This window comes from Lissotriton vulgaris, chromosome 12 (genome assembly GCF_964263255.1).
Source record: "Lissotriton vulgaris chromosome 12, aLisVul1.2, whole genome shotgun sequence".
In the NCBI taxonomy this organism is placed as follows: Eukaryota; Metazoa; Chordata; class Amphibia; order Caudata; family Salamandridae; genus Lissotriton; species Lissotriton vulgaris.
In genome coordinates, this window is record NC_141700.1 from 295325326 (window position 1) to 295337974 (window position 12649).

The following is a 12649-nucleotide window of genomic DNA, read 5'->3' on the forward strand; positions in this document are numbered from 1 at the left end:
GGTCCTTTGTGAAAAAGTAAAAAATATGCTCTTGTACATTTCATTTATGGTTTAGAACATATTACAAATTACAAAGTCACGAGGCGTACTTTAGGAAATCTAGGACAGTGATTCTTAACCTTTTCAGTTTTGTGGACCCTCTCAATCACTACTGGAATCTAGGGCCCCCCACTGAGTCATTGCTGGAAACTGGAGCCGCCCCCACACAGATTCATTATTGGAATCCAGGGACCCCTACTTAGTTATTACTAAACACAAGGGACGAAGGCCTAAGCAATGCCAATGATTTGAACCACAAAATATACACACATACAGAGCAAGCTTTCAAACAAAGGCACACATTATAAAATATTTTTATTTAATTCACAAATATATTAAAAAAATCTGAGTTTTTATTTTGAGGTGGGCCCCATTTCTAAATTCAATTAAGGTCACTCATCGTCCATGCTACGTTCTCCCTGATGCACTGGTGCTGCTCCTACAAATTAAGCTAAGGATACCAACTTATTTTTTTGTCTCCAGTTTCAAATTACTTCACATATATAGAACGTTTTAAAATCAAAAAGTTTACATTTGGATTTTTACTTATATACAGTTTATTATTCTGTTAATGCTATTTTGTTTAACCCCCTAAGTACGCTTCCAAAACTCCACTGGGGTTCTGGACCACAGATTAAAAATCACTGTTCTAGGATATTAGTAGATTTCCTATTCTATCCAGATCCTGATGTGCAATATGACCTGTAATTTACAAAGCAAACACAAGGAGATGATGGACGGAGTGCTGAAACTTTTCAGACACTCACTCCCAGTCACAGATCTGGGTTGAATCCATCATCGATCTTTAGCTCACTTTGCCACCCCAGCTTGGAAGTTCGGGCTGGACTGTTCCCATGAAGCACAAGGTCAAGACTGATTTGCATATAGCTGGGTCTGATCTGAGGTGGTGCAGTGAGCTAAAGAATGATGATGGATTCAACCCATATCTGTGACTGGGGGCGAGCGTCTGAAAAGTCCATCATCTCCTTCTGTAATTTACAAAACCACGCCCAATGTAACGTCTATATTATCTCCTCTAAACCTGTAAATGTCAGCATTCTGGAGTACTTATTTTACACCCTAGTTTATTTTATGACCTTAACATTCTTCAAATCCATGTTCTGTCAATTAGGCTACTACTAGATTCATAACTGCATGTTTTAAAAATGTAAAATGTATTTAGATGCACAAAAATAGCTTATGAGGTGGATTCTATGGCTGTATTGATATGTCTGTATGATATCTTTGGTTTACAGAAGTAATAGTTTACAATACATGTGCTATGCAGGTTATCTTTTCAGTAACATTTTCCACAAAGTCAGGTGGCTGACTAGATGCAGTTCAATTGGCAAGGTGAAAGAAAGCAGGGGGCACTACTGTGAATGGATCCTGTCTTGGAGTTCTCCTGCTTTTGTTCTGAGGCTCCTTGGGTTGTGGAAGGCCCTCCAGGAGTCTGCTAGTTCTTTGTTGCCGCTCATGTCTCAAAGCGCCCTCATTGATCGTGCTGGCAGTGAAGTGCCTTTCATTCATGTATGCTATAGTTTCATCTCGCTTACGGCTGACGTACCCTTTTAAAACTGTATTGTAAGGGTTGTCTTTAGAATCTGAGTCCAACGTTTTATACTTAAATTCCTTTCGTGTGATGACTGGTAACAAGAAGTTTCCTTTACGGTTCCTGGTCACATCACCTTCCGCATCACGTCTCCCCAAAGTAATAGCAAGGAGCTGATCTGGAACTTGAACCATGTCGCAGCCTGTTAAAGCATCCACAAATTCGGGATACTTCTTCCGAACTTCAACCACATCTCTCAAAGACTGATCCCGCCTTTCTTCTAAATCTGTAATTATCCTTTCAGGATAGTTCTGCCCTAAATTCACACCTTGAAATGAAAAGAGAAATATTTTAATTAGTGATGAATACATCTAGACCAACAAGAAAAAAGTGTGGAGATATCGGAGCAAATTTAAGCTTAATTGGAATTTCTAGTCCTGTACCACCTTATCCAAATGTGTTGCATGTAATCATGCCAGTTATCTTTTCTGGGGTCTGAGCTTGTCTTGCGGTTTGTTAAAAAAGAAGATGTAGGTTTTGGTTGGTTAATTTTTAGGTGGATATCCAGTTCTGTAGGAGGGGAAGGCATGCCTTTAGTCATTTGTTGCTGCTGACAAAACAGACTTATAGTGTTGGGCCTCATCAATACTGAAGGATCTGGATTCATTTATCTGTGAGCTAGACTCCAAGAAGCAACATGCAGAAGCTAAAAATGAATGGTGAAAAGGATGGATACTGGGAGCAACCACATGTAACTGACATTCTTGGAGACCTTGAAGTACCATCTAGTGGAACATATGTTGGGTGGAGTAGTGTGAAGTGAACAAATGGAGTGCCATAATTTCTAGATGTTTGCTATAGATTCATCTTCAATATTGTTAATAGAGGTTAAGTACTACAAACAGTCAGGATCAGCGATGAGCCAGATGAGAGGCTAGGATAGTACTCAGCCACATGTTGGGATGGGTGAATAAAATGTCAATGAATGTCATGATGTGCGCAGGCCCGACTCCTGCAGCATCAGTAAATGCAATGTGATCGCATGCCACAGCCTGTGCCCACATAACTGTGACAATGCCTGTCAATGCAATGTCAATGTATACCGTAACTTGTGCCCGCACACCAGCGCCGACATCAGCAATAATGATACTAATGTATGTCATAATCCATGCTTGTATGATAATATTGTTATTGCCAATAAGAACAATGTCAATGTACGTTCAGACCAAAGCAAACATAGCTTTGACAAAACCATTAAGAACGATGTCAATGTGCAAGATGACAACTGTTTTACTACTATTTAAAGTTTTTACAGGCAGGCTGTTTGTATCTGGGCTTAAACGTGTTCTGCCCACTGTATTGGCATGTGCATTTATTGTACCTTGCAAGGATTTTATAGGAAACCTTTGATGCCTTCTTTCAGAGTGTGGGTGTGCCTTATTTGCCTCCTTTTACTATGCTCTTCTGACGAAGTATGCCTCTTTGCTATTAATTTTATTTTCATAATCTGTTAGTTGTAGGATGCATACTTTCTTTTGGAGGTGTGGCCAGTGGATTTCTTTTCAAAAATGAAGTTTACTATAGAGCACCTGCCTCTTCCAATGCAGATGACTCCTTACACCTATGTCTCTCCTTGCACATTCGTTTAATAAATCATAGGTTTTTGTGCATAACTGTCACTGCTCCAAGTTTACATGATAGCAAACACTTTGCTTCTTAGGGAGTCCTATGATTCTAGATCGGTTGGTGCTGCTATGCTTATAATGAAGACTACTATATAACATCTTCAAAACTTGTTGGCCAGCTGAACTGAGTGAAAACAAAGAATGCTGGGCTGTTCCTCGAGTTTCAGGAATGTACGTGTCACTGTAGTGTGTAGGATGTTGTAGGAACTCAGAGTACTATAGTTGGGCATCCATTTTGTTGGATGTAATGCCCTCACACACCCTTTCAGGTGTCATGCTTCATCATCTGGGCTGCTCTTCGTTGGGTCGGCGGTGCAATACCCAACGGCCGACAACTCAAAGAGGGGCTATTTATAGGAGATCTTCTATCCAACTGCCGTTATGTGAAGTGTGGGTGTGGGGCCAGAAGAGCGTAAACGTGTTAGTGTGGGTTAAAATAAAGCTAGGAGTACCAGGAACAAATTTATTCTGGGGGTCCCTTGCTCTAATTAAAAATAAGACTGACCGGTACTCGCTGGAATGTTATGCTTCCAATTACGAATCACGATTCAGTTAGTGCTCTAATCGGTCGACATGTTTCTCACTTATGTGCAGTTACTAGCGATTCTTCAGGACCTAAAATAAAGAATATATCTAAAGTTTCGACTGTCTACGTTAGTGTGTTCTAACTAGTATCTAATGTTGAGTATACATTCAAGTGGATTTATTAACAGAAAAATTGTGTTTCCTGTATTATACCTGTGTTGAGCTGCATCTACCTGGTTTGGGAGAGAAAGGAGCAAATCACAACAGGTTGGAAATAAAACATCAGGTGACTCTGCACATTCCTTGTGTCATGCTAGAATAGTGCAACTAGCATGTGAGTTAAAACCAATGAACTGGTGTTCATGCAATTCCTCAGTGAGCAACATTGTGGGCATGCTCCTGTGGAAAACTGGAATTAGAAGCTCTTAATTAAAAATAATAGTAAGTGCAGCAGCAACAATATGGTATCTAACTCACCTAATCGGTTTAGTACACGGACAACAACAGTATCCGGCGGGTTAATCATCGGGTTGTGTCATCCAACATGTGGCTGGTCATGGGAGGAAACCACAGTTACACGCTTGTCACATATGGTGTGTGCAGCAGGCTGTGATTGTATGACAGCGGTGCCATGAATGGGGGTGGCTGACGCCCCTGTAATAGGCTCTGTGAGTAAAAGTAGATCTGACAGAGCGGCAGGCCTTCCCTTGGTGGTAGTGCCCCACGTTTACAAGGGCCCCCACTCGTGTAGGTGGTGGTAATCCTGGTGCGCACCTCCCTGAACTTACAATATCGCTGCTAGGTCAGCGGAAGGTTATGAGTTGATTTGGGTATTTAATCATATCCCTTGTGTTTAAAACGCCTGTGTGTCATACCTCTAATGACACCACTGTATCGCGCATTCCCAGTATTACCTAAGGGCAGCGTGTCCCTTCTAAGTACTATGCCCCTCTTGTCATATTGGTCCCAAGTGTTCGCATGACCTACGTGAGGGAATGCCAACTTGCTAATTAGGCCAGCGGTATCTCAGTAACAGCGAGTGTAATTACTCACTGCTATGGGGCCAGCAGATTCAGCTATGTGAATATGGCAAAAACTACCTGGAGGTGGCGTGTCACTCCGTAGTCAATGTTAAAGCAAGGCCCGGGACTTAAAAGATGGAGAGTACCCCGCAAGGGAATCGGGTCGGCCTTCTCTAAGGCAACCTTAAGAGGACAGGGTTGGTACACTTACTTGTTAGCTCCGTGCAAACTCCTGAGGCACCTACCCCTCGCCGCTGGATCCGGGTGGTGATTGGGGATCCGGCGGCTGCGGCTTATGATTGCGCAGAGTGAGTCAGGTGGTTGCATGACTGGGCTGAAAATATATGTCACATGACCGGTGTGGTTAACAAGGTGGCCATGATGCAGTGGGGTTGTGTTCATAAGCTTGTATGGTACTCTTTACTACATTAATTCATAACTTAGCCAGTGTGGTCAAGAATAGGGTATGGATATGTGTTACATGTCCTTAACAGGACACCCGTAGTGAATAGCGGGCGGGGAATGATTTTATAAAATGTACTTAGGAACGTGTGTTGATGATGGTTTAATTCGTTCAGATCCGCAGTGGACAATATAGTCAAAGCACTGGGTACAAATTGTTGTATATCGTATCCTGTCGGGACCCACGAAGGTTTGAACAGGCTGAAGAAGTCCTCACATGGTATTACCTTGCTCCTCCTCAGATCACATGACAGTGGGTGTTTGACAGGCGGCCATGGCAGAGTGGAGCTTCCATCATTCATCAGTGATGGCCATCTGATCTGCGAGTCTTTATTACACTGCATCTAGTTAGACTCACCCGTAGAGTCTAACATTAGAAGTTAATTTTCCTTCCTTAATTGTGGTACTGGGTGGTGTCACTGCAGTTGGTCTTTAGTAGCTAGGCCTAAGACAGCTGTTGTCTTTTCCTTAAATCGGATTTGTTTAAAGCTTGAAGCCTACTCAAAATCCTGGGAATATGAGGACTCCCATCTCCATTTCCAGAGGAAGAGATATCTTTCGGACATCTGCATTTATTAAAAGAGTGCGTGCTCCCTATTGGTGTTGTTTGTTGATGTGATTTTTTGTGTGCAGTCCTCTTCTTCGATCTCCATCCACTTCTTTATCCATCTGTTTATTGTTTTTATTACTACATGAGGCTTTCAATACGCTATTGTTTTTTTTGTTGCCGAACATAGTCACCTAGAAAATTCTCAATTTTCTTCAATCTTCTGATGAGACACTTACTGTTGTGAAGGTAGATGCGTTCTGCTGATTTCAAACTTCACCACTTTTTCCCTTTTTAGGCAAAGCAAGGTGTAATGCTCCAAAGCAAATTCTTCTTTCCCCTGTTTTAATTTAATTTCCTGGTTGGCTTTGTCAGCAATAGGAATTAGTGTCACATTTTACAGCAATATCTGTGCCAGTTTGATCATGGCAGCTTATAAAAGGCTTGCTAGTAGTGAGCCCACTGATTTCTCACAGTAATTGCCTACACTGACTGAAGGTGAGCCAGGGCGTTCTGCACCAGATTTGTGGTATTGACATTATTCTTCTCCAGGAACACACTGGAATCAAATACAATGTTTTCTATACGCCTTCCCAAAATATTTGCATTTGACATAGAAACCTGCTCTTTATGCCATTCCAAAGCAAGTAGAAGGGGCTTCTGGTTATACAGCTTCCCTTTCAGCATTTTGGTTTGCCCTGTATCTCCTGCATCTCTTGGGAGTGAACACTCCAAGCCTGCTTAATCCATATAATGCTGCAATAAAGCTGGAAATGGAGCTTCATTTTTCGAGACGTGAAAAGGAGAGCAATTTTCCAGTCACTAGAAATTGAGGTATCCCAGAAGTCAATGTAGGTCTATGATGGTCAGCTACAGCTGAAGATTCAGCTAATTTGCCATCATGAGTGGGTTTGCTTCCTCTGTTAACCTAATTATGTGGAGTTGTAGGAGTGACATAGCATTGTTCTGCACTGAGTTGTATTCCTCCTGGTCAATCGAGGGTGTAGGTGTCTGAGGAAGAGGACTTTTTGCTATCCCTCTACAGTCTCTTTTTCTCTTACATTTAGATCCTTTCTCTCGCACTTGGCATTCCCCTCACTGAGGTTTTCCTGCTGCAAGCATCGCAAACATTTTAATAGGTAGTGCCACTCATTAGTGGTCATTGGATCCGTTATCGCAAGTTTAGGAGAGGAAGGTCTGACCTCCATGCTGTGGTCAAACCTTTCGGTCTGCATATTCACACGTGGAAAGTCCAGAAGTGTTTTAGCAGAACTTGAATGGACTATTGTGGTTTCTCCTATGGTTTACAAGTGGAAGTAATGTAGTGTTGTCTCTGAGGCAAGTCCTTACCCTGGGATTTGTAGGCTCTGGAGCCTACCAATCTTATTCGCCCAGTTTCCAATGTCTCTTCTCCCAGGCGAGTATCAGTAGAAAGGGCTAACTTTCACTGTCGCCCTGCATTCACCTCAAGTAATTCTTGTGGTTTTGTGGTAAAGGCTATGAGCGTTCTCTAGCTTGAGAGGCAGTGGGCTCAATTAGGTTGTTAAATTTAAGCAGATTAGACCCTTTCAACCTCCTTCTTTCATGGGCGTTGGTAGGCTCTATACTTTTTACTCTCCACGACATCTCTCACTTTGACTTGTGTTACTGCGGTGGAACTCCAATTATGGCAGAACGGTCTCCCCATAAATGTGCTAGGCTCGCATGTGACTACCATTCCTTATGGGGTCTCAGGAGATCCCTGGGAATTCAACGGCACCGATTGGAATTAGAGTTGGAACTGTGTATATTTGTGACTTAGAAAAAGTGCCTTCAAAATGCTTGAAAATTAGGTACTGTTAGACTGTGAATTGGGTGCAGAGATGTTACGGCAGGAATGTGAAGGTTATACCATTCACCTTCTCACCAAATTAACCCTTCTGGTAGCTAGATCAGTACCTCTCAGTGAAAGTGTACAGATATTGGGTAGCAAAGGGTAGAGCTGGGCAGTTGCTGGTCAAAAGGTAGGGGCCAACAGATGACTGGAAGTGCACATTGGCCCAAAGAAGCCATACAAAGCCCCAAGCAGCCTCTCTGCCCCTACTAGATTCTCGAGAGCTTGTCTCTAACTACACTCTGGACTCAGGCACAACTTGCACAATTGGGATCTAGGACAGCAGAGGTGCTGCTCACTGCAGGTTATATCTGCGTAGGGTGCACCTATTAGGTGTACGCCCAGCTCAGAAAATGTCAGTGTTCCATTTTACATAATTCAACCCATGGAGTGCGATAAACTCCACTAACAATTGCAATGGTGCTGTCATTCATAACAAGGTTCAAAGGAGTCAAGGCTAGTCATGATTTGGTGTGGTAAATCTGAGTTTGCCTTCACTGTGCGTCTGCCATAGAAGGAGGGTTACACAGTTCCAACAAACCTGTGGTTCTCCCACTCCATTTAGGGAGGTTAACAGATACCCTTTCCCGGGCGGGCCATCCACCAAAGGACCACCCTATCATAGCGGTGGTCACCCAATCCTGTTTAGGGTGGGATGAAGGTCACTTGTTTTCACTGCCCAGGACCTCCGTGCGTGATATGGTGGTCATTGGTACAGTAATTGCACAAAGGCTCTCAAGCATAGCACAAAAGCACTGAATGTTGTGCCTACTTGGCAAAGTATTAGTGCTCTCAATGGAGTCACCTACATGACAGCTCTCCTGAGAGCATAGAAATCCTTGTTAGGCATGCGGGTTCTCTCTAAATCTGTAAGATAGTCCTCTACTACCTTCGCAAGCCGACCACTAGACTTTTATTGAAGCTGTCTTTGTTCTAATGTGTACCTGGATTGCAGAAATCTCAGTCACAGAAATCTAATCCTCATGCACACAAATAATACTGACTATTTAGCTAAGCTTTGAAAGTGGCTCTGAGCTGGATATTAGATTTATTTTTGTGACTGTCAGTCTGAAAAACTCATATATTCATGGCTAGTCGTGTAAATTCAGTCAGTTTTATATATCACATATTCTACCAATCTCATTTATCAAGAAGAGGCTAGGAATCAGAGGAAATACTATGCTCTCTTGATCGCTTATGGAACATCGTTATCTGTACTGGCTTAAATATTCAGATCTGATTATTCACTTTAAGTGTTATAAACATTTAGAACTGGTGCATGTGAATAACCAATTTTAGAACACCTCTACATTTAGACATTCCCACCTGCTCTACGAAGCAGTGACGGAGGACAATTCCATGGCTGGTGCACATATTCATTTGCCAGTCCATTCAGCTCTGGGCACCACTTCCGAACATAGGTGCCATAGGGATCACAGGTCAGCGCAGCATCAACAGGATGCATTACAAAGTTCCAGTGATCAAGTCCAGACATTCCACCATTTTGCCACATCATAGCATTGATAGCCACATCTGCATCCACTAGAGTATCCTGGAAATAATAAACAAAGCTAAAATTACATGTCAATCAGCAGAATTATATAACTGTGCCAATTACCACTGAACGAGTCTGCAATTTCAAAATAAAAATGCATGTTTTTTCAGCCCTTGCATTTCACTGTAAAATAGTCACATGATTAGCATTCATACAGTATTATACCAACACACTATATATATCGGGTTTAGTGTGGGGCATGCCCTTTGAGCAAGAAATCCATTCAAATGTTTCTATTTGAAAAGAGAACATATTGCTATAGCAGTAACAAATCAGAAAGCACAATCTGAGAGGATTATGGTGCAATACATACAAATGTCTTTAGAAAATAGACTGATGGGAGGCGGTTTCTGGTCTGACAAAAGATGGTCGGCTCTTTAAATGAGCTTAGCTGGTATTTCTCCCAGTGGCCTCTGTCGACTATCTAGGGATCATTGCTCTCCTGGAGCAAAAAACGTAGCTATACGAAGTTAATGGGATATGAGATGCCGCACTTCTCTGTTGTGAGGTTCCCAGACAACACTGGACAGCCCAGAAGACACCACCCTTCCCCCATCCCTGACACCACAACATACCCAGGAAACATACATTGGTCTGAGGCCAATCCTACAGTCCCATGTCAGCACTTTCACCAATACATGTGAAGTCAATGATCGGGGCAGTGCGAGTCCAATGTCCGGGGACCCTTGAACAAATAAAGAAAGCCTTTCGCAGAACAAAATTCAAATTCAAAACCATCAAGGTTTATTCAAAATTAAGAATCATTACAGAAGGTAAAAAGTAGTTAGGTTCAAACCAGCACCAATGATGCTTAAAAATAAAGCCAATTTCGAGAGGTGATGACATAAAGGAATTAATATAACCCAAAATACAGTTCAGCAAAGAACTAGCATACATTTTCTCAGTTCGCAAGTCAAGGGTGAGACTAAATATAATCAGAGAACATACCAACATACAGACTGCTCAGTATGAAAGGAAGGAAAAGTCTAAGCATAAATCAAATATACAGACCATGGTGGAGTCTGTCTACATGTCTGTCTACATGGAAGCGAGCAAAAAGTAATGAGCAATCTAACGAGGAAACTGGGCAGTTTGGGAAGCAAGAAAAGTCGGACACCCATCCCAAAAAGGGCACATATTGTAGTTTCAAAAAAGTGAAAAGACACCCACTTGACATGGCATTAAGTGGGATAATAGGGTTGTAGTAACAAAGATACATGGCAACAACCAATCAATATTGTAGAAACTGAGCAACATAAAGCAAGATCATCATTAATATTCATTAGACACACTTTACTTTGCAAACAAGGGAAATGGCAGTGCAATATTGAAACAAACCAAGGAAAACCCCATTTAGAAATAAAAGAAGTATGGTTGCGGCCTAATCAACAGCAGGCCTTGAAAATAATTTTACTTTTACCTCACATTTACCAGTGCATGGCTTTCTTCTAGACAGACATATAATTACATTTTATTCAGAAAACATCATAAAATGAACCCAAATGAAAAACACAGAAGTTGAATTGTAGTTTATTTGCTATCAGTTAATTAAAACTATTTAATTGAAAACACTCTATAATATAAGAAGAAAAAATGTGCACCTCCTTTCAGAGTTTAGAATGTAAAAATTGCTTAAGATCGTGAGGGATGACAACGGCTACCTGTGGGCTTACTTAAAATTGATGCCGAGTATTGTCCATACAGACGTATGGTACAACTTTTCAAATCAAGTGTAGGGCTAATCCTGACATGCATACGAAGACTGTGCAAAACACTAATCTAAGTGCAAAAAGTATTGTTAAATGACTGTTTATGTTAAATGCATTTTACAGTTGCCCAGAAAGGCTTCTCTATATGCACTCTTGATGGAGAGGATAAAACATCCATTTGCTGGGGAATTGGGGTTTACTGATGCTTGTTAGTTCATCCCTAGTCACAAATCAACATCAGTATGATGGAAGTTACAACAGCTTCTCTAATGAATAGCCTATCAGCAGGATTAATATGTTTCATAATTCTGGTCGCCACTTGAGGAGGATCTCCTTGCAGACAGAATATGATGGCTTGTGCGCATGTGTGTATGCTGTGTTGGTTAAAGGCGTTTTGTGACCACAGTGCGCACTCGTTGAATAAGGCAGACCATCTAGGCGAAGGCTCTCTTTTGGTTGTGACAAAGCCAGCATTCTTGCTTTTTTTTTTTTTTTTACAGAGTGTTATGTAGAACTTGACCCGGATCGGGTATCAGAGCGCTTTACATAACATAGCATATTGGTTTACCTCCAATTTTGGCAGAAAATCAAAGGTAGAAAAGAGCTGCGTTTTTGGATCCGTTTACAGAGTACTGCAGGCTTATCAGGGTCCTGCAAATCCACAATACGGTGGATTCTGACTGTATTGGGAATGTGGGAATTGGAATACCTACCGGGAATCCTCAATCGAGTATATGTTTTCCAAGCTTGAAGGTGGATACAATTGCTATCGGGAGGGTCGCATAACGACGTTCTTCTTGTACTGGCACAACAACACTAAAAAGTCCATACATTGGATCTTGTTAAGCTTACAACATGTTTTGAAAGTTCAGAAATCAACTTAGCCTTGCAAAGTCCAGGAGGACGAAACACATGTTGGCTGCGTCTATGTTTGACAATGATGTACTGGGATCTATTCCTGAATTAAAAGAGAACAGTGTACTGTTCGTGCTTGGACTGGAATTACCATAGCTGCCAAGGTTTCAGATTGCCATGTGTGACATTTTAAAAATTTGAGTGAAATTATGAGTGACATTTCAACGACTATGAGTGACACTTTCTCGCGAGCAAAAATCATGCAATTAAGGCGAGTGAAACTTATAAATATCAGAAATTACAGCCAACTGAGCAATAAGAAACTCCAAGAACTTCTTGAAACTGTTGCAGAGCACCAGCAATGGAAGGAGACTAATCCTATTGCTCCCTCCTGTAACCGTCGTGGATGATCATGAGGCGCAGGCTGAACCGAAAGCAACCGGGCTGGCCATCTTGCACATTGCCTGGCCTAAAAAGGGAAAAGGTGCTGGTAGGGGCTGGTGACATCACTGGGGCTCAGCTCTGCCTCTCCTCAGCTTGCCTTGTAATGATCACGAGGCAGCCGGCCCATTGCTTAGCAACAAGATGGGGACCCCTGGCCTGGGCTTCGAGTCTGAGTCTCATGTTGTGGCAGGTCTCTCGGACCGTCCAGGCCCCAACTCAACAGGATGTGTGAGCAGAGAGGAGCCACACTGAAGTCAACAACACAGGTCTCGGTCTGTGTGACTCAGTGTGTTTCGGGCAGGCCACTTCACAAATCAGAAAAAAAGACACTGTGAAGAACACAGAGTGTAAATGTTCATGCACTGACCCGACTTCGGACTT

General features: G+C 42.1%; 1 protein-coding gene across 1 annotated transcript in view; it reads right to left on the bottom strand.

The window, feature by feature from the left end:
* Window positions 1-337: 337 nt before the first annotated feature.
* LOC147674001 (uncharacterized) overlaps window positions 338-12649 on the bottom strand; it is a 124399-nt gene continuing 112087 nt past the window's right edge. Inside the window, exons 7-8 of the mRNA XM_086945088.1 lie at window positions 9032-9257; window positions 338-1919 (exon numbers count right to left, since the gene is read on the bottom strand). Of these exons, the coding sequence (XP_086801214.1) occupies window positions 1381-1919; window positions 9032-9257 (765 nt within the window). The 3' untranslated portion in view covers window positions 338-1380. The remainder of the gene's footprint in view (window positions 1920-9031; window positions 9258-12649) is intronic.